The sequence below is a fragment of the Aspergillus neoniger genome, assembly GCF_003184625.1.
Source record: "Aspergillus neoniger CBS 115656 unplaced genomic scaffold BO87scaffold_18, whole genome shotgun sequence".
NCBI lineage: Eukaryota > Fungi > Ascomycota > Eurotiomycetes > Eurotiales > Aspergillaceae > Aspergillus > Aspergillus neoniger.
In genome coordinates, this window is record NW_020291146.1 from 390,733 (window position 1) to 409,193 (window position 18,461).

General features: G+C 47.7%; 7 protein-coding genes across 7 annotated transcripts; 3 read left to right on the forward strand and 4 right to left on the reverse strand.

Moving 5' to 3' along the window:
• Positions 1–517: 517 nt before the first annotated feature.
• BO87DRAFT_407139 (phosphotransferase family protein) lies at positions 518–2,402 on the reverse strand (the record flags this gene model as incomplete). Its single annotated transcript, XM_025626046.1, has 6 exons — positions 518–749; positions 805–890; positions 969–1,402; positions 1,455–1,639; positions 1,692–1,870; positions 1,974–2,402. 6 exons carry the CDS (start codon positions 2,400–2,402, stop codon positions 518–520), a joined length of 1,545 nt encoding a protein of 514 aa, XP_025479251.1.
• A 218-nt stretch (positions 2,403–2,620) lies between these two features.
• BO87DRAFT_407140 (peptidase family M28) lies at positions 2,621–4,483 on the reverse strand. Its single transcript, XM_025626047.1, has 6 exons — positions 3,947–4,483; positions 3,730–3,896; positions 3,300–3,677; positions 3,105–3,247; positions 2,880–3,051; positions 2,621–2,830 (listed from the first exon to the last, which is right to left on the reverse strand). The coding sequence occupies exons 1-6, from the start codon at positions 4,329–4,331 to the stop codon at positions 2,756–2,758; spliced, it is 1,320 nt and encodes a 439-aa protein (XP_025479252.1). The 5' UTR covers positions 4,332–4,483; the 3' UTR covers positions 2,621–2,755.
• Positions 4,484–5,671: 1,188 nt separating this feature from the next.
• BO87DRAFT_377031 (GTPase-activating protein GCS1) lies at positions 5,672–7,666 on the forward strand. Its single transcript, XM_025623451.1, has 4 exons — positions 5,672–5,994; positions 6,104–6,172; positions 6,286–6,987; positions 7,058–7,666. Exons 1-4 carry the CDS (start codon positions 5,953–5,955, stop codon positions 7,457–7,459), a joined length of 1,215 nt encoding a protein of 404 aa, XP_025479253.1. The 5' UTR covers positions 5,672–5,952; the 3' UTR covers positions 7,460–7,666.
• Positions 7,667–8,466: 800 nt separating this feature from the next.
• On the reverse strand, positions 8,467–10,879 carry BO87DRAFT_437074 (uncharacterized protein; the record flags this gene model as incomplete). The annotated part of the gene is made up of 4 exons (XM_025627849.1): positions 8,467–8,541; positions 8,602–8,940; positions 9,003–9,363; positions 9,435–10,879. 4 exons carry the CDS (start codon positions 10,877–10,879, stop codon positions 8,467–8,469), a joined length of 2,220 nt encoding a protein of 739 aa, XP_025479254.1.
• Positions 10,880–12,496: 1,617 nt separating this feature from the next.
• On the reverse strand, positions 12,497–14,335 carry BO87DRAFT_437079 (cytochrome P450). The gene is made up of 3 exons (XM_025627850.1): positions 14,193–14,335; positions 12,856–14,135; positions 12,497–12,730 (listed from the first exon to the last, which is right to left on the reverse strand). The coding sequence occupies exons 1-3, from the start codon at positions 14,259–14,261 to the stop codon at positions 12,571–12,573; spliced, it is 1,509 nt and encodes a 502-aa protein (XP_025479255.1). The 5' UTR covers positions 14,262–14,335; the 3' UTR covers positions 12,497–12,570.
• Positions 14,336–15,516: 1,181 nt separating this feature from the next.
• Positions 15,517–16,488, forward strand: BO87DRAFT_309352 (terpenoid synthase; the record flags this gene model as incomplete). Its single annotated transcript, XM_025619463.1, has 1 exon — positions 15,517–16,488. One exon carries the CDS (start codon positions 15,517–15,519, stop codon positions 16,486–16,488), a length of 972 nt encoding a protein of 323 aa, XP_025479256.1.
• A 469-nt stretch (positions 16,489–16,957) lies between these two features.
• On the forward strand, positions 16,958–17,628 carry BO87DRAFT_387208 (cyclic nucleotide-binding domain-containing protein; the record flags this gene model as incomplete). Its single annotated transcript, XM_025624805.1, has 3 exons — positions 16,958–17,036; positions 17,143–17,252; positions 17,437–17,628. 3 exons carry the CDS (start codon positions 16,958–16,960, stop codon positions 17,626–17,628), a joined length of 381 nt encoding a protein of 126 aa, XP_025479257.1.
• Between the last annotated feature and the right edge of the window lie 833 nt (positions 17,629–18,461).

Below are 18,461 nucleotides of genomic sequence, written 5' to 3' on the forward strand. Positions count from 1 at the left end.
GTCTCTATCACTAGTAGTTCAGTTCTAGTAGCTACTAGTGTGGCACCGAAGTTCAATATACCATGATTTCTACTGGTTTTAGTAGATGTGGTATTACTGCTGTAGTGCATGGATCTTTGGATTCATTGGTTCTAGAACTATTTGGATATTATTGTATATTTCTCTTAATCACTAGTTAGTTAGTTAGTCAATTGTAGTTCGGATGTCTAGGTAGGGTCAGTCAGGTAAGTATTACTTACTGAATAGTGGGATGGATGGATGGATGGATGGATGGGGCCTCTCTCTCTCTCTCTCTCTCTCTCTCTCGTTTCTTTTGTTGTAATTGGACTGACGCGTGATTGTGGTTTTAAATCAGGATAGATAGATAGAAGGGGTTGAGGATGGAGATGTTGTGGAGAGGTTGGTGGGTAGTGGGCAGTCTCGCCATCTTTCCTAATGAGATCGATATTGCTCAAAATTATTAGGTGCAGTGGAGTTGGGAACGAGTGTCTGTCAGTTATTATACATCATGTCTTGACTATGAAGAAGAACATTCCCTTTCAATAGCCTGTAGCTGAGAATAGATAGAAACCGCCTGATCGTATGTCTCGTGCGAGGTCCAGCCATCCCTACTGAGGATTCCGGACATTGCGTCCCAGAAATCCTGTACTTCGTTCCATCCTTCGCTGTCTTGGTGGTGTTGGTGGATTTCGGCGGGGGTGAAGGTGATGGGGCATTCTTTTGTGGTGTCTTTTAGGGAAGTCCAGATCCTTTATATGTGTTTGAGTATTGTATGAGTAGTAGGGGGGAGATAATGGTACTTACTTCTGTATCCGTGTTAGTGATTCCCGTAGTGGTAAGATATCTCCATCCCATGTATTTCCCACGAAGTGGATCGGATGGGTTAGTATCTTGCCGTTGGGGTATCAGAGGACTTTGTCGAGGAGTGGGTTGTTCTTCGCGGTGTTTTTCTCGTAGAGGTAAAGTACGATTAATTTGGAGATCTGTTCTCGGAGGTCTCTTTGGGTTTTTGTATCAAGGTGCTTGAAGTTCTTAGGTGGTTTGAGGATTATTTGTCCGTTGTAGTCGAGGAATTGCGGGTGACGGCCTTCGAGGAACAATGGGCCTGTCCAGGTGCTTTGCCAGTCGATTATACTGGTGATGTGACCGTTGTCGTCGACGAAGATGTTGGGGGTGCGGAGGTCTGTGTGCCATAGGAATGACCCTGTGATGTCTTTGTCCTGTGGGATTAGGTGGGGAGAGATGGTTAGGTATTTTCGGAGAAGGGAGATGTGTTCTGCGGGATTGTTTTGACTGTGGGAGGTGAACAAGGGATCGTTTGGGGAGCGTGATTTTGCGTGTTTAGCAATCCAGGATGCTTCTCGATTGGCAAGGGCTTGTATGTAGTCGAGTGCGGAAGTCCCTGTTCTGATTAGCAGGGGAGGTCAGATATGAGAAACCGACAGGAAATGTACATGGTCCACGATCAATATCCATGCTTTCTCGTCCGTTGCTCCAAAAGGCTGGATCTACAACTGGTCCAATGGAAAACTTCTCAGAGATCTTCTGCCTTACTTCAGGCGGACAGTTGTCTCCGACAACTCTTGCAGGCTGAGATCCAGGGGGCGCGTCTGTCTTATAGAAAAGACAACCGTATCTGCTGATGTTAGAAGGCATACAAAAGTTGGTTCCTTGATGATGGGTATACAAACACGGAAAATCTCAAGGATAGCAGCTTCTGTTGGATGCTAACTATATCCTCCATCGTTTGGACTTTATGCTCAAGGTCCGTGTCCGTCCAAACGTCTGCAAGATTGCTTCCGGGTGCATGTTCCATGACAATATACTCGGCCCCTATACTGTTCGTAGAATCAACAGCCGAGTTGAAGGACTTTGGAAACTGGAATGTGTAGTATGGTCCTCAACTGGAACCCAAGTCAGATCAATAGCATGAAGGGGCGCATTAGCAAGACCACTAGGTGAAAGAAACTCACAAAATCCATCGTAGCAACCTCAGAAGCAGTTGTCAAATATGCCGGTCCAGCATTCGGATTTGGTATCCGAGCGATAACCGTCTTCCCATTGTCCATGATGAGCTTGAAAGACTTGTTATATGATCCTTCCCCTATTTTCCCCATACTGAGACAGGATTTAGAAGATGACGCTTGTATGGCGATTTTCTGCAGTTCAAGGATGTTAAATTCACGGTATCTCTCTTGAAGCTGCTGCTTTTCATCCCAGAGCCATCGTCCACTGGTGTATCGGAAGAAGTCTTTGGGGTTTCCGATGATGTTATCAAGATGAGGTTGGTAGTGATGTTGATGGGAGGAATGTCGGCTCGAGAGGGGTGCTGGAATTGTCTTTGCCGGCCATATTGCTAGGGTATTCCGGATCGCCTTGAATGGGGGCGAATATATGCGCATGTTTATCACAAGCGGTTATGGAATCATTGAAGTAGGAGATAACAAGGGCGTAACATAAACATTCGCGATTTGAGTGATCGGGGCATTAGTCATCCCTTTAATGCATGGTGTGACAGATGCTTTCTGATTCGTATGCAGCAGGTTGATAGTCAGGTGTGTTTATACGTGGATATTGTTTTGGTCATGGCTACTAGTGTACACATTAAATCATGGTGCATCAGTTTCAGATTGGACACCATTCTGACAAAGTACTTCAATACCAATAGATTGGTATGTTGTAAATATAATGACTATATAGCAGCTCTAATAGCAGCTCTACATGCTATGAAACTGGAAATCCTTCTGAATATGCTCTACCTCCATGAATTATCCCACCCAGCCTGCTCGACAACAAACGCGATAGCCAGTTCGGAGAACCGAGCCATGTGCTGGCAAATCGTCAGCAAGATATGGACAGGGGGACTGCGGCCAACTTACTTCGATAGAGAAGACGCCCGTTTCATCGTCAACGTCCATCCTATCCTTGATGCCGTGAACATAGGGGTCCATTTCACCCGGGAAAGAACCCCCAGCGAGCGGGTTGCCTTCAGAGGCAAAGGCAGCGGGGTAGTTGAGCTTGGTGTAGGACATGTAGTCGGATCCAGCGTTCCTGATGAATCACTCAGTACCTGGCGTATCTCCGGGGATACTTTGGGGTCTTACGGGCCAAGTTCATAGACTTCTGCTGGAATAGAAATGTATTCTCGACTGAGATTGACCGTCCAGTTTGTGAGCGCTGCATCGGCTTGGGTTGCAACAAAGCCTATGGTCTCAGTGGCATTACGGGCAATAAAAGCCGTCATATCCTTTGCAGATGTTAGTATTGAAAACGGAAGAACAAAGTGTTGGATGACCTACAAACTCCATCATGGCACCGATCTTAGCACCCTGCTCCTTCTTATACCGCGCAATAGCTTGACTGCCCAGTAGCCCGCCCTCTTCAGCTGCATACCAGTGGAATTCCACAGGTCCATCCTTGGGCGTGTAACCATTCTCGGCCAGAATGCGGAAGGCCTCGAGGATACTGACAGTGCCAGAGCAGTCATCGTCAGCGCCAGGCGCGGGCAACAGCGGAAAGAGATAGTTGGCCGAATCTTGGTGCGCGCCAATGATGGTCAAAGGCTGAGAGAAGCTGCGGACTTTAGGCTCAAAGCGTGCGATAATTGAAGATTGGGGGAAGGGGTGGGTGAAGTATTCGAGAGAGATGTGGGTGCGGAAAGGCGAGTTGGAGATGATCTTGGTTCAGTAAGTTCATATCCAAGGATTGTGGCTGTAGGGCAGGAAATACCTCAGCAATATGGTCGTGCAGCCACTCAGAGCTCTGTTCGCCGTGGAAGTCACCGTAATATCGGTTGTAGTAGGAGGTCATGTGCTGCAGGACATCGTGCATACGTTGCGTCTCAATTTGCGAGAACAGCGGCTTCACGAGACCTTTATGGGACAGCTTGGGAAGGTCTGAGGGCGTTAGTCCAACAATGATTACTGTGCCAAAAAGGAAGACTTACTGGGATCCCCAGAAATCGAAGCCATCGCCTGCTCTGTGTAAAAGTCCTGATGGTCGGTGATGTCTACGAACTTCTGACCGCGTTGGCGGAGGCGCAGCTTGTCGCCTTCAGTCATCCATTCCGCCTTCTCTTCGCCCCGAATGTGCAAGAGACGAGGTTCAGCCAAAAGAGCTGCAGTTTCGGGACGTAAAGACACCATCGCAGCAACTGGGTCGGAATAAGTGTTCAAGGCCGAGACGATGGCCTCGTCCACGACGTGTTCGCCGAGTGTCGTCTTTGGGACCTCGCGATCCGCGGCGAAAACTACTTGCGAGTCCGGCTGTGGGTGAGGGGAAGCCAAAGCTCCTGCAGTGCTCCAGAGGAGCAAAAGATGGGATGTCCTCATGATAAGAACCAAGTTGCTGTGAATATGTAGGTGCTGAACTACGGCGCTGTGAGCTGTGAAGTGTTGAGTCAGGCTTGTGGAGGAAGAGGAGAGATAAGAGGGTAAATAAGCTCTCCGGCGGCAAGGGACAAAGCAGGCAACGGTCGGGCCTGATTAGCGCCCGCCGGAGTCCGGAACCGCGCTATTTAGGGAAGTTTGGTGCCTGTCATTTCAATTGCCAGCCATAAATGTGGTTCCTTATCGGTGGATCCAACTTCCAAAAGTCAATAATGCCACCATCTGGCGAAATCACATTATCGAAGTGACTCATGCTCTAAGGATTGAGTTGCTTAATTTCAACATAAGCACTAGTTATGCCAATAGTGTCATATGAGAATGCTCGTGGCTCGAGCGTTTTGTTCACTCCATGCCATTGATCGCTTCATCTTGCCATCTCTTGCTACAACATCTCAAGTGACTGACAGCTACTAACTATACTATAGAATTGCGGATAGGTTATAACTTACATGGAATGAGTTATAAAGTCGCTCGAAAATCACGCAATGGCTTTGGGTATTGGCCTAATGAACGCTGTGCACATACTCCCAGTTGTTTGGCAGGCGATCCGATCGTATGTGAGAAATGCTTCGCTTTCTCTATTTTCGCAGACATGAAGCTTTCCAGCAAATATTCGTTGATTCAGCCATAAGGATTGTAAGCATATAGCAATGGTTCATGTCCGAAAGTGGTCTGCTATTTCAAGTAGCCAACTTCGCTCTCAGGCAATGCAAAATCCATCGCGTCGCACTTTATCGTCCAAGACAAATCAACAACGAACTCTTCTGCCATCAATGCACTGGCTGAAGGGGTCTTGGAATGAGGTCAGCTCCAACAAAGAAATCGGCTGCAACTAATCACTACACAGCTTTGAAGCCAGCCAAGTCCCTACGGTGGCCGGCAATTGCACTGGGCCTCGACTCTTCTACTCCACAGTCTTCTGCTTCTCATGCGATGGCCATCTCCTTCTGTAACAGAACGTATTGAAGGCTTGCCAAAGTCACAGTCAACCGACAATTGCTCTACCTTAGTCACCGTTACTGATATTACTGATTTCCTTCTAGATACAGCAGTGACAAAACCGACTCTTCAGGATGTTGGTAATGTCATTTATATGAATCAGAACAGATAAATATGGAAGCAGTGGATCTTCACCCTGTTGGTGTAGAGATGCCGTTTGAAGCCCAATGGGTACCACAGTTGGCTGAGCTGGAGCCATGGGACAGCGAGTGGAACTGCTGGCCGCATCCTCGGCAGCCAAATCCCGCCTTCCATTAATTGCACCCTGGACACTACTATCCCTTCTCAACTTTCATACCCAGCCTCACTCGTTTCGCCTGTTGCGATATCTACTTTTTACTGTTAAAAGTGGACCCGACAGGTTGAGTTTCATCTGGCGGGTGGAGAGACTAACAGAAGCTAAGGGTAGTGCCTCTTCTCCCCTCCGATCGGCCCCTCTCTTTCTCGCTGCTGAACCTCCCCGATCTCTCACCGCATCCAGGGGCTGGGGAGCATTGAGCAATTGCTGCCCGTCTTATTCCCATCCTTCATCTGTGCTTCCTGCTCTTATTATCCTTGACTCGTCATGTCGCGAATGTGGGAGGTCGATCCGGAGACGAGGGCCAAGGTATGCCATCGTCACCCCTCCATCTCCTGTTTCTGCCACTGCCTCTGTGTCGACGTCGGAGCCTTGGACAACACACGCTGACTGCCCCGGATCTGCTCTCCCCCTCTAGCTCCTCCAGTTCTCCAAAACCAATGGCAACGATAAATGCTGCGACTGCGGCGCCCCTTCGCCCCAATGGGTATGAGTCCTCTATCCCCAGACGTGCGCGGCACTGTCGCCACGATTCGCGCAACCGTACCTACCGACAATACGCCCACATACAACCATCACTGACACAAACTCTACACCCAGGCATCCCCTAAGTTCGGCACCTTCATCTGCTTGAACTGCGCCGGCACACACCGCGGCCTAGGTGTTCACATCTCCTTTGTCCGCTCTATCACCATGGACGCCTTCAAGACTTCCGAGATTCTCCGCATGGAGCACGGTGGTAACGAGCCGTGGAAGGATTTCTTCGATTCCCACCCCATCACGCAATCCGAAGGTCGCACATTCGAAGACTCCACTATAAAAGAGAGATACGAGGGCGAGGTGGGCGAGGAGTGGAAGGAAAGACTGGCTGCAAAAGCCGAAGGAAGAGAATACGTTCCGGGCCAACCCAAACCGCAGCAACCGAAGAATAAGGAACCAACATCTCGGTCGAGCACGCCCCTCGCTGCCCGGACCGGATCCCCGGCATCGCACGACGGGGTGCCGGAGATGAGCAAGAAGGAACGCAACGAGGCGTATTTTGCTCGGCTGGGTAACGAAAACTCCTCGCGCTCGGAATCGGTACCTCCATCGCAGGGAGGCAAGTTTACCGGATTTGGGGGCGGAATGCCGGTTACAAACATTCCCAAACAGTCAGGTAGTGGGGCGGCAATTCCAGGTTTCGATGATTTCCAGAAGGATCCCATGGGTGCGTTGACGAAGGGCTTCGGATGGTTTGCAACGACTGTAGGGAAGAGCGCGAAGACAGTCAATGATTCGTACATCCAGCCTACGGCGAAGACGGTACGTTCCCCATGAATCTTTCATTCCCATTCGCTACGGGCCAGTAACTGATGACCTGTCCACCATTTAGATAGCAGAATCCGACCTTGCAGCACAAGCGCGCGTTCACGCTGCCACCCTTGGCCAAAACATGCAACACGGCGTCCGTGGCGCAGCGGACCATTTCCATCGTTTCGTGGAAGGACCCGACGAAGCTGCAGCGGCAGCCGCGGCACGGAGAGGCCGTGTTGAACCGGAGAGGAAGGATTTCTGGGACTCATTTTCTTCGGTCGCAGCGCAGGATAGCCACCGGAAGACCGCATCCAGGTCGAGTGCCATTGGCACTGCGGCAATGAAGACGGGGCCTAGTAGTGCTGGCGCTTCTTCGACTTCGTCTGCAGCTGCGTCGTCCGCAACAACTGGCACGGGGGCGGGCTCGTCCGCGACGGCAAGGAAGAGTACAGATGAAGGTGGATGGGATGATAACTGGTGAAGAGCAATAGAGACGGACTGATTCTAGACACAACCTTTGTTATTATTGTTCAGGAGAGCCTAGCTGGATAGGGTACGTTAGATTGGTTACAGATATGGTGCATTACATTGCCTGTTTCATTTGTTCATCTGGCTGGAGTGTTGGTGTTGTGATGTGTTGTGTTGTGCTGTGTGATGTGACGAGACATTCTTGCATGGCAGTGTGCGTATACAATTGATTGATACTGATTTCTTCATTAGTGGCCTCAGACTGCACTGTAGGTTTTATTTATTCCCTACCTACCATTTCATCCGGTTTTACAATGCCCATACACTAGCAAACTGAAGATACGTTCAAATCATGGATAAGTACCTAGCCAATCCTACTAATTACCATGATTTGTGAATTCTCTGGTAGTCTTGCACAATATCATGGAATAACAAGGCCTGACTATAATACCAATAATCAAAGAAACGTCATTCTCTCATTGAACCATCCAACCCCTTACCTGAAACAGAAGTCATAGAGTCACAACGGCCAGGAGCCACATGTCAACCCAACCACCGACATAGAGACCCTTTAGAAGAGAATTATAGTCTCACTAGAATGCATTACTTGCTCTGTGAAAATCAATCCTACGATTGGTACTTCAAACGGGATAATACTATAAATTGAATACCGTTATGAGTACCTAATAGTCAATGCGAAATGTTTAGGATCTCTGCCGGGACAAGTTTCTGATACTAGGAAGGTACGGCCGTATTCCTTTATGATATGAGTTATAGTATGCAAGAAAGAATAATTGAGAGGCGGGCCTGTTTCATTTTTGGTAAAAAGCTATGAGATTTTACTTCGCCTGCTTCTTTTACTTAACACTGCCCCAGCTAGGAGATTTATGTGTTTGTTTCTGACTTGGTAGGATAAAGATCTGATATAAAATAAGATGAAAAACTTTGACCTCAATTATAAAATAGTAGTATCTATCCCCAACGCCAAAACCCAGCCCGGATATCATAACTAAATCTAATCTAATCAATAATCTCCCTCGCCCTCCTCATCTCCTCCTCACTCGGCATATTCACAATCATCATATAAATAACTTTCTAGAACCAGACGTTAGCAACCAGTTTCAACTCAAAGTGACCAATCAGCATCAAACATACCCTCTTCAACAACTTATTCAACCCACCGGCCACGAACCCCTTCGTACTCTGATGAGGGACAGGCTTGCCCTCCGCACGAGCCTTCTCAGCCTCTTTATCTCCCCCCCTTGCCTTCTTCAGCGCAGCATCAGCGAGACCACCGAAGAAGGACGGCTTCGCTCCCCGAGCAGATCGCCCCTCGATACCCATCCAGCCGAGGATCGTATCATCGGTGAATTTCCCTCCCGTAGCCAGGGCGAATAAAGATCCACTGGCTGCTACGTTGGTAGGGTCTGCGTATCGAGAGGTGAATTCGGGCTTGCGGCCCATGGCGAGGTTGCTTTCGGGGTTTTTGGCGATCTAGATACGATGAATTAGACGGGCTGTTGCCACGAGTGAGATGTAATATAAAGGGGGCTTACAAATTTAGCCTGATCTCTCTTATCATAGTACTCCTCAACTCCCTCCATCGTGCGACGCATCTTACCCAGCCAGACTTTGTACTTTTTCTTCGTTGCCTCGTCGACATCCGGATGATTCAGGTCGGGGAAGATAAGAGGAGAGAATTGGTCGAAGGTGGAGTTTGCTGTCGCGTTGGCTGTTTGATATTTTTGTTTGATCCGGTGGAACCCTTTCTCTGGGGTTCGGGCAGAGGTGATGGTGTTGTTCATGTCGAGGTCGAGGATGGCTTCTTTTGATTCTGGGGCGTAGGTCATGAGGAGGCAGAAGAGGCCGCGCGGCATGAAGAAATCCTTGTTGATTTTGTCAAAGAAGTTTCCGGATCTATATTGTCTCAACTGATTAGCATCTGTGTGTGTATGAGAGAAAGAAAGTTTAGGGGAATGCAAACAAACCTCCGTCTCCCATCAACAGCCATACCAATCCTCACGGCCGCATCAGCCACAATACCCATCACAAACCCAACGGTAGGACTAACAAAGTATCCTCCCACATTGGTGGCCAAATTGATAACCTGAAACCACTGCGACCCGACACAGGATTTATTAGCTTTGTCGACATAATCAAGAAACATCTTCTGATCGATATCGAACTTTTGAAGTTCAGGGGCGTAGGCGCGCACGAATCCTCGCTGCCGATCCTTCGGCCGACGCTGAGGCAGAACAACTGGATAATCGAGCTTCGGAGGACCGAAATTGAAACTTGTGTCGTAGTAGCTCCAGTTGAGAGGGACTGGATACTCCCGGACAAAGGATTCCGCTAGCTTTATGCTATAGTCGGCGTCTTCTTGATCGGGTGGAGGTGTGGTTGGGTAAGTTACCCCACGGAGGTGGTCTTGTGCTTCGTCCAATTCCCATTGACGCTCGATGTCTTTGTCGACTTCGTCGTATTCTCGTGAGTATACGGAGTCTTGATCGTATTCGTGGACTTTGGTGGTGGGCTTTTCGTCTTTGAGAGAGGGAGGTTTTTCGGTAGGATTGGGCGAGTCGCTCACTTCTCTGGATGTTTGTGGGGGAGGGTACTCGTTGTGTGTTGGAGGGTAGTTATTCCCTGTAGGAGGATAGCTACTTTGCGGTGGATAGCTGTTCTCTGTAGGAGGGTAGGTGTTGTGCATGGGTGGTTGACCATGTTCCCAAGGGTGGTAGGCAGTGTAGGTTGGGGGATGGTTGTTCTCCATGGGAGGGTAGTTGTTTTGGATGGGAGGTTGGCCGTTTTGCATTCGATTTGGGGGATAATCGTTCTCCATATGAGGGGGGTAGCTATTTTGGGGAGGATGATTGTTCTCCATCGGAGGATAGCTGTTGTACATGGGAGGCTGACCACCATGCATAGGAGGTTGGCCATTCTGAGAAGGAGGGTAGGTATTGTAGGTTGGAGGGTAGTTGTTCTCCATCGAAGGAGGGTAGTTGTTATGCATAGGATGATGACCGTTTTGCGCTGGGGGATAGTTATTCCCCATAGGCGGAGAATAGCCGTTATTCATGGGAGGAGGATAGTTGTTTTGCATTGGAGGTTTGTCATTCTGTATAGGAGGATAGGCGTCATGGGATGGTGGATAGTCATCTTCCATGGGAGGAGGAGGGCTGTTGTTCTGCATGGAAGGACGGCCATTTTGCGTGGACGGACGACCATTCTGCATCGAAGGACGATTATGTCCCCAATCCTCAGTATGGTAAGAAGGTGCCAAACTTTCAGTCTCTTCAACAGGGGACAAAGATGCCCCTTCCGCATGTTGCTGTTGCTCTTTCTGCTTCTTCTCATGATGCTTCGCTTTTTGGGCTTTGACAGTTTCCGAGACGAGACCAATCCCGGCACTGGCTTGTCGGATAAGGTAACCCATGACGAACAAGCAAAAGCAAGTACAATTTATGGGAAATATTTCGCAGTGAGCCAAAGAAGTGGTTAGATTGAAAGATTGTTGACCAAGCATTCAAATTAGACAGACAGATAGATTGGACATATTTATACAGACCCTTGCCCACCACCCTCCCTTCCCTCCCCTCGGCGATAAGAAATCATGGCCCCCAAACGCATTGGTGCTAGGGACCTCACCCGCCCAACCCCATAAAACAAGGGCTACGTCAGCACTACTAGGGTACAGAATATCAACAGTTGATTGGTCACCTCGTATGGAAAAGGCTTTTTTAATGCTGCACCTGATTCCGCTGTCATATCTTAACCATAAAAGGTATCCCTGGTGTTCCACCTATTATGGGTCACTTCGGGGGCGGGTCAAGTCTGCCTTGAATATGATAGGATGAATCCCAGGCAAGCTTTGGTGGAACACATCAAGTGTCTTGGTATGGTGTACGGAGTAGTAATAGTTGAGTATATGCGTAGTACTACTTGTGTATTTTCCCTAACTATTTGGCATGAATAGAGTGAATTTATCTATTTCGGGGTAATATAAGCCACATGACTACATACTACATCGCGTCACGATCATTAGTAACGAAACTTCCACCCCTCAAATTATCATAGATAAGTGATCTTAAACTCCTCTCAGTAACAATGTGATGACCCTGACTCAATCCTACCCGAACAAAGCCTTGCGACAACTCTCCTCTCAGCCATGAACCAAACCCAAACAGGCAATCGAGATGTTCGGGTGTGAATTGCGGGGGGATCTATTCCTGATACAGCAGTGGTCATTGCCGCACTAGCTTATTGGGGTTTAGTACTCTGAGTTGGATGCCGATCTCCGTCTGAGCCCCTGCCTCAGCCGCAGAGTTTGGTGGGACACATCGGAAATTGTTACCAGGATGTCAGCCCCGAGAATAACTAAAGATGTACAGCCGAGCATGGACAAGGCTGGATTTGGGACGATCAGACTGTGTGGAATCCGTCTTGAATATTGTATTGGTTCTACTATATGTAGTGTGCCATCTGAGAAAGTGCTATTTCAAGTAGAAAGAAATATATATATATATATATATATATGAAATGTACACGAATGTCACGGTGTATTGTCAAGATGTATACGTTATGTAAATAGCATGGAATAATATGATGGCACAACCAGAGGAAGTCGAATCAACGTTAATGATTATTGATTCATCCTTATTCATACTCAACCAACTTTCTATATCGTAAGATGCCCCGCTGCCGGCAGCCGCAACGGGCCGCAGAAAGGAAGACGGGTCAGCTGGTACCCTAATTACTATGACCTGCTCAGAGAAACCCGGGTCCTGATTAATCTCATTTAAGTGGAACGATGATATAACATCAGACCAGTCTTGAGAAACCCCCGTGCTGGCTCGGAATGAGCTATGCTTGTCTTACACTGCTTAAAGATTCAGCATCTAAGATAAATTTATGGATGTAGTTATGCCAATGAGTTTTTCTTTTGAACTATTACATATGCAGTTAATTAAGATAAAAGTAAATAGATATTAAAGCTCATTCGAGTATCAGCACTAGCAATATCACGTGCGTGAGCTTATTCCGAACAACAAATGTTCCTCATCCAGCTGGTCACTTCTCCAGTTCCACTCCTAAGCGTTTCACTACTTTCCAGGACCAGTAGCAACTCTATGCCTTGATTGGCTTCAGCTTAATATTCAGAGGTGGATTGTGCCACACGATCCAGGCCCTCTGGTTCGTAAGCCAAGTTTTGGGATTCGTAGCAATCTCCAAATCGAAGTGCAGGAGCAAGTTGCAAATGAACAGTGACACGATGTAGTGCGCCATGCTAGTGGAAGGTCAGTGTATTCCTTGACTTCTCGGACAGGGAAAGAAAATAAACATATAGAGAGGTTGAAACAAATGATACATTGAAGAAACGACAGGACAGGGTGATGTGGGTGTAGAACTTACTATTGACCAATGCAATTATAAGGACCGACAGAAAACGGCTTATACGCATCCTTAACATCCTTAGACGCGAAACTGTTCTCCCCCTTTGTATTGTACCATCGCTGAGGAGCGAAAGTCTCCGGATCATGAAAGTTATCAGTCGAATGAAAAGCCGCAAGAGGGGTAACATAGACACGAGTGCCACCGGCAACCCACTTCCCAGCTATAGTGACCCCGGGAGACGGCACCAAGCGCCCAGGAGTGACGGGAACAGCCGGGAACACACGGAGGACTTCCTTAATGCAGGCATCAAGAAGGGGCATGTCGACCATGTTCTTCATAGTAATGTCGGAACTGGTCTTGAACTTTGAACGAACCTCATTTTGCAGCTGCTTGAGTATGTGTGGGGCAAGAAGAAGATGGGCGATTAGGCCGCTCAAAGCCACCGCAGATGTCCCAGATCCTGCGATATTCATGAGTGGTGCATTTGCCTGTATTTCTTCTAGCGATATGTTATCTGACTTGGCATCTGTGAGGAACTGCACGATATCTGCGCGATATGAGTTCGATGCCAGTCGTTTCTCGAGCCTCTGGTCCGTTGTAGAAAAGTAGAGTCGTCGCATCCTGAATACCTCGCGAAGAATTGGCTTGAGTATGATCCTGGCCAGAGGGAAGTCTGCCAGTGCTTGGATTACGGCGGCACTGGGTACTATGATCAGCGAGGCGCGCGCAAAGGCCCGGTGGGTTGTATCATCCAATAAGTGAAGCGGTTCCCCGAATTGAAGGTCATTGATCATGTCGAAGAGGACCAGGTTCAAATACAAATTGATGTCGACAGGTTTGGCTGTCTGATCAATCTCAGCATAAAGCTTCTTGATTAACTTGTCAATATGCTGAATAATCAGAGGCTCCTGAGCAGCCAGTGCTTGCTTTGAGAAAGCCCGGGAATACAGACGTCGCAGTCTGGCATGATCTTGGTTGTTGGCGGTGACCAAAGAATGGAAACCATATTCTCCTGCCATAGCCCTGAAAAAGACCATATTCCGGGGTATAGCGAGGGGCCAAGCTGCATTACTCGAGTAGATATCTTTCCAGGCGCTTGCGGCCGTGAAGCTGAGCTCATCCGGAGCCACTCGTACCACTGGGCCGTACTTTGCGTGCAGCTTTTCCAACGTATTAACTGACTTGCCAACCAAGACCAAGAAGAAAATAGGAAGGCGGCTAGAGGCCATGAGACGAGGGCCGGGATAGTGCTTGAGAGGGTGGAAGAATATGTTGTAGATGACGCATATGATCGAGTACTGTTGTTCTTGTTAGTGGATTAATACGCACATCGCTGGGAGGACGAGAGTGCTCACAGGAACAAAGGCCCACGCAAAGGCTTTGAGAATGAATGGAAGAGATAATTCATCCGTGATTAAGGTCATCTTGCTTGGTAGTTGCTCAGAAGTATTGAGATTACTGAGGTTGAGAGGTTGAGAGGGTCAGAGGTGAGAGTATGTTTGAAGAGAAGGGTACTTTGCAGTGAGAGGATCGGGTTCACAAATATATAGATACGAGTCACCGCTTCGAATTGGAACCAAAAGGAACTGAGAAAGCAGTCACTCACTATCATGTGGCGAGAAGCAAATCTAACTCGGTCCACCGTATGTAGCAGGAACGAGGAAGATTTGAAAATGTGTGAAAACAAGGTGAAGTAAGTCCAAAAACGGCAAGGATGACAAATAAAGTACTCATAGGCAAGTGGCGAGCTTGAATTCGTAACGGGCACACGGCATTCCAGAGGTGATTGATCACGACGGTCTATGATCCTTTTGTGATATTTCGGGTTGGGCATAACTTCCATAGAGAGATAGAGCAAGCACTCAGACCAACTCCCCCACATTGTTTACTTGTTCTGTGCCTACTGGAACTTTAAGATCTAAGCATATGCAATGTTTATCACTCAGATATGTTTGGGAGACATCATGCCTGTGACATGTGCTTGACATTGCATATTTGTATGTGTTGGCCATCCTTCGATGTACACTTCAGCACTGTTCGGACAAAGCATGCTGAGATTGGCTGTATGTAGACGCCGATTACGATGATGCTTACAAAGGGAGTTCTTTGTTGTACTGAGCTTCGTAGGGCATGAGATGAGCTCGAAGTTGGGATGCCATGAAAATAAACTTCCGTTGATCTGATGTTCCGGGATCATCCCTGTGCTTCTTTGAGTTACTTACGATTCCAGGTCACACATGTGGCACGTGCAGGCAGATCAAACTAATAAGAACCAATGACCAGTGTGAATTATAGCATTGGCCAACATCCTTTGAAGACTAACACAACGTGAGATGTGACATGCCAGTTAGGGCATAGTGTGAACCGATCTTCCGCTGTCTCACACCGTTCACATTAGGGTGCCGAAGCCGGTGTGCTCAAGCCACCGTGCCCACATGTTCCTTCTCTTTCCGTATTTTCGTCCAATTCTAGATTTGTGTGCAAAAAATGTATTTGTCGGTCTTATCTGTTAACATGGATAGCATTCACCAAATGGCACTCAATGTGAATCATGACTGCTGAACCAAGTAGCTGCGGTTGTCCATAAATAATGATTTGTAGCCCATCAACCATCTCAGCATCATAACCATCATTCTCACACAAATCCCTTCAGAAATTCCATTTCAGTACGCCCCAACAATGGGTCAACCCTTCTCTGTTAACCAGAATTCTGCGGACCCTGCCACCAGTGATCCAGTCAGACTATTCTTTACCCTGGTATCCGCCTTCCTTCGAGAAGTCTTCGTCACTATACCCGACGTCCAAGCCGATGATGCCTTCGACGGAGAAGTTTTCCTCCACTTCAGCCGTTGTGGATTGCCCTCAGAGGTCGTCTACAAGTATTCTAAAGGAGCGGCCTTTATGGCACGATGCTTCTACCCACACCTAGATCGTGACACCCAATTGTCCATCGGAGTCTGGACGTCATACATCTTCTCAATTGATGATCTCTGTGAGGGAGCCGAGTTCAGAGAGAACCTCAAGTATTACCGCGCATACCTCTTGGGAATCCACCAGCCACAGTGGGCCTACATTCGTGGCCTATTCTCAGCCTTGGAGGACCTCTGCGCCCGCTACGACCCCTTTGTTGGTGACATGATCTTCAAGTCGTCAATGGATTACATCAGTGTGAACGTCTTCGAAGTAGAGCAGAAGGGACGTCTTAAGGTTGATCGCAATACCAGCATGTTTCCCGAATTCCTGCGGCAAAAGAGCGGAATCGGAGAGGCCTATGCATTCGCCAACTTCCCCAAAGGCAGCCTTGATGTTGCGTCTTACATTATCCTAATTCCTGATCTGGCAGCGATTGTGCCACAGCTCAATGATATCGTTTCCTTCTATAAGGAGTCGATTATCGGCGACGAGCAAGATACTAATTTGATGCTTGTATCTGAAGTCGAGGGCTGCTCCGCTACTGAAGCGTTGGAGATGACGGTTGACAAGTGTCTTCATAGTATTCGGAGATTACGTGCAGCCTGCTTGAGAGATGAGGACCTTCGAACTGTGGTTAATTCTTTTGTGGAGGGGTTTGCTTTGTATCATTTGAAATGGTCCCGTTATCATATGGATGACTTTGGGGACTTCCGCGAGTGGCTGTTGGAAGGTCAATGATTTTGGCGAATATAGATAGAGCCGATGTATGAAATCGGTTCTACTATACATGGCTGTCGTCAACTTGGCGAGATTAATACTAGATAAATGGCGGATATTGTTACTGTGGATTTGGCGGGACCTTGCAGGGTTTTCGATATTTGGATTAGTAGTTGGACCGTGTTGAACTTGGCGATCATGTTTCTAGTGTAATGAAAGAACTGTATCGTATTCGTCTAAGGCATTTATGGCCAATGCATGAGTTCGGACTACAAAAATCACACTTTCTCTAGCCTCATGTTGTACTGGCTTGCACACTTCACACGGCCGATGAAGACATAAGCTCGATGGCAAATACGTGAGTAACCACACTAGCCATTGATTCCAGATCTGGATAAACTGGTTGATGACCTAACTGCCACCCCAAGTTTTCAGCTATATATTCTAACCTTATTCAAGGTTGACCACAATCTCACATAGTCTCATAGTTATGCCTTGTCGCATTGGAGCAGAGCATTGCAGCCAACTCTACAGTCTATCCAACATCAGCACAAGAAGAACGTCCAGAAGTATGCGGAGCTATCTTAATTTCAAGATCCATTTCTCCTCTATCCCCTAGCAAGCGCATTGCAAGTTTCCGGAGATGGCATGTCTGCCTTGCCTTATGCACCCCAGTACATACTATCACCTCGACGTTATTCCGTGTCCGCAAATCCTTCGTGCCCGGCCAGCAGAGCTTGCCAAGCACGAGCTACGCCAGGACCGAGGAACAAGCCCATCGTCTTGTGCGCGCGGTGAAAGAAGTCTTTCTGTTTTCCGCTTCAGAGAAAGAGCAATATACATAAACTTTGGATGCCTTCGTTGAAAAGGTTATCTCGAGCAAGGGAACCAATGTATAGATAGCCACAAAGATACAGGCCTAGCATCGAGAAACACGGTTTACGACATACTACTAACCTGCACCACCAGATCATCAGCCAAGGCGGCATAGGTGACAACTTGTACATTGTCGAAAAGGGCACATTCGACTACTACTTCGCCACCGCCTTGACCCAACAAAAGACTGCCCTCAGCATCGGCACCAAACATGGCACCGCCCACCCCGGCGGCTTCTTCGGCGAGCTCGCCCTGCTATACAACGCTCTACGTGCCGCAAAATAACCTCAAGCGAGCAGGAATGCCTCCTCTAGACCCTCGACAGGGTATGCAATGCTATCAGATGTTATGTGATCTGCTTGCTGTTGATAAGGTAGTAATAAATCAAACCAAAGTACCTTCATTTCTACCCTGTAGTTTTTATAGTTCCGTCACGCCATGATCATCTTTCGAGAAGTACACACAAGGAAGAAAAAAAAAAAAAAGAAAAGAAAAGAAAAGAAAAGAAAGAGAAACAGAGAAGTTGCACTTATCTGAGATCTCTTTCATTATAGCTTGGGCTCTGCTCCATACATTCTTCTACATAAATCCCTCGGCGGGCCTGGAATGCTTCGGTTCTCCGGGAGTGGATCATAGCCCGGGTAACCATGTGGCCCGAACCGCACCCCAGACGATCGACGGAAATTAGTCTGGTTGGTCAGGGCGGTTCCCATGGACAATACGTAGTACGGAGCACAGATTTAGAATAAAATAGGAGCGAGTCAGTGGCCAGCTAAAAGCTCTTTAAGCTGAACTGTATAGAGGTCCTTCTTCGAGTCACGAGATGTGCTGGGTAATTTCGCCTTGTTTAAGATGTTTTACTTCTCTTGTGGTTAGATTACCGCACCATATCACATTATTTGCAACGGTATCCACTCAAGGAAAAGCAATCTCAACGTGCAAGCGTTTAACCGATAATGTATTGGCTGTTTCGCTGTCCATTATGTACGCTATAAAGGAGTGTAACGCTTGTATCTCGAATACATTCCCTTACCCTATTTTATTTGTCACTTCATCTATCGTTGAATGTATATCTTCTCAATTTAGTCACTAATTCATTGTGAATACCTCTATGTCAG

Coding starts and splice junctions, on each gene's coding strand:
- BO87DRAFT_377031 (XM_025623451.1), top strand. CDS start 5,953: ATGTCGCGAATGTGGGAGGTCGATCCGGAGACGAGGGCCAAG. Junction 6,173..6,285: donor GCGCCCCTTCGCCCCAATGG/GTATGAGTCCTC, acceptor CTCTACACCCAG/GCATCCCCTAAGTTCGGCAC. Junction 6,988..7,057: donor TCCAGCCTACGGCGAAGACG/GTACGTTCCCCA, acceptor TCCACCATTTAG/ATAGCAGAATCCGACCTTGC.
- BO87DRAFT_407140 (XM_025626047.1), bottom strand. CDS start 4,331: ATGAGGACATCCCATCTTTTGCTCCTCTGGAGCACTGCAGGAGCTTTG. Junction 3,897..3,946: donor TTCGATTTCTGGGGATCCCA/GTAAGTCTTCCT, acceptor TAACGCCCTCAG/ACCTTCCCAAGCTGTCCCAT. Junction 2,831..2,879: donor CGGGCGTCTTCTCTATCGAA/GTAAGTTGGCCG, acceptor ACGATTTGCCAG/CACATGGCTCGGTTCTCCGA.
- BO87DRAFT_437079 (XM_025627850.1), bottom strand. CDS start 14,261: ATGACCTTAATCACGGATGAATTATCTCTTCCATTCATTCTCAAAGCC. Junction 14,136..14,192: donor TTGCGTGGGCCTTTGTTCCT/GTGAGCACTCTC, acceptor CAAGAACAACAG/TACTCGATCATATGCGTCAT. Junction 12,731..12,855: donor TATAATTGCATTGGTCAATA/GTAAGTTCTACA, acceptor ACCTTCCACTAG/CATGGCGCACTACATCGTGT.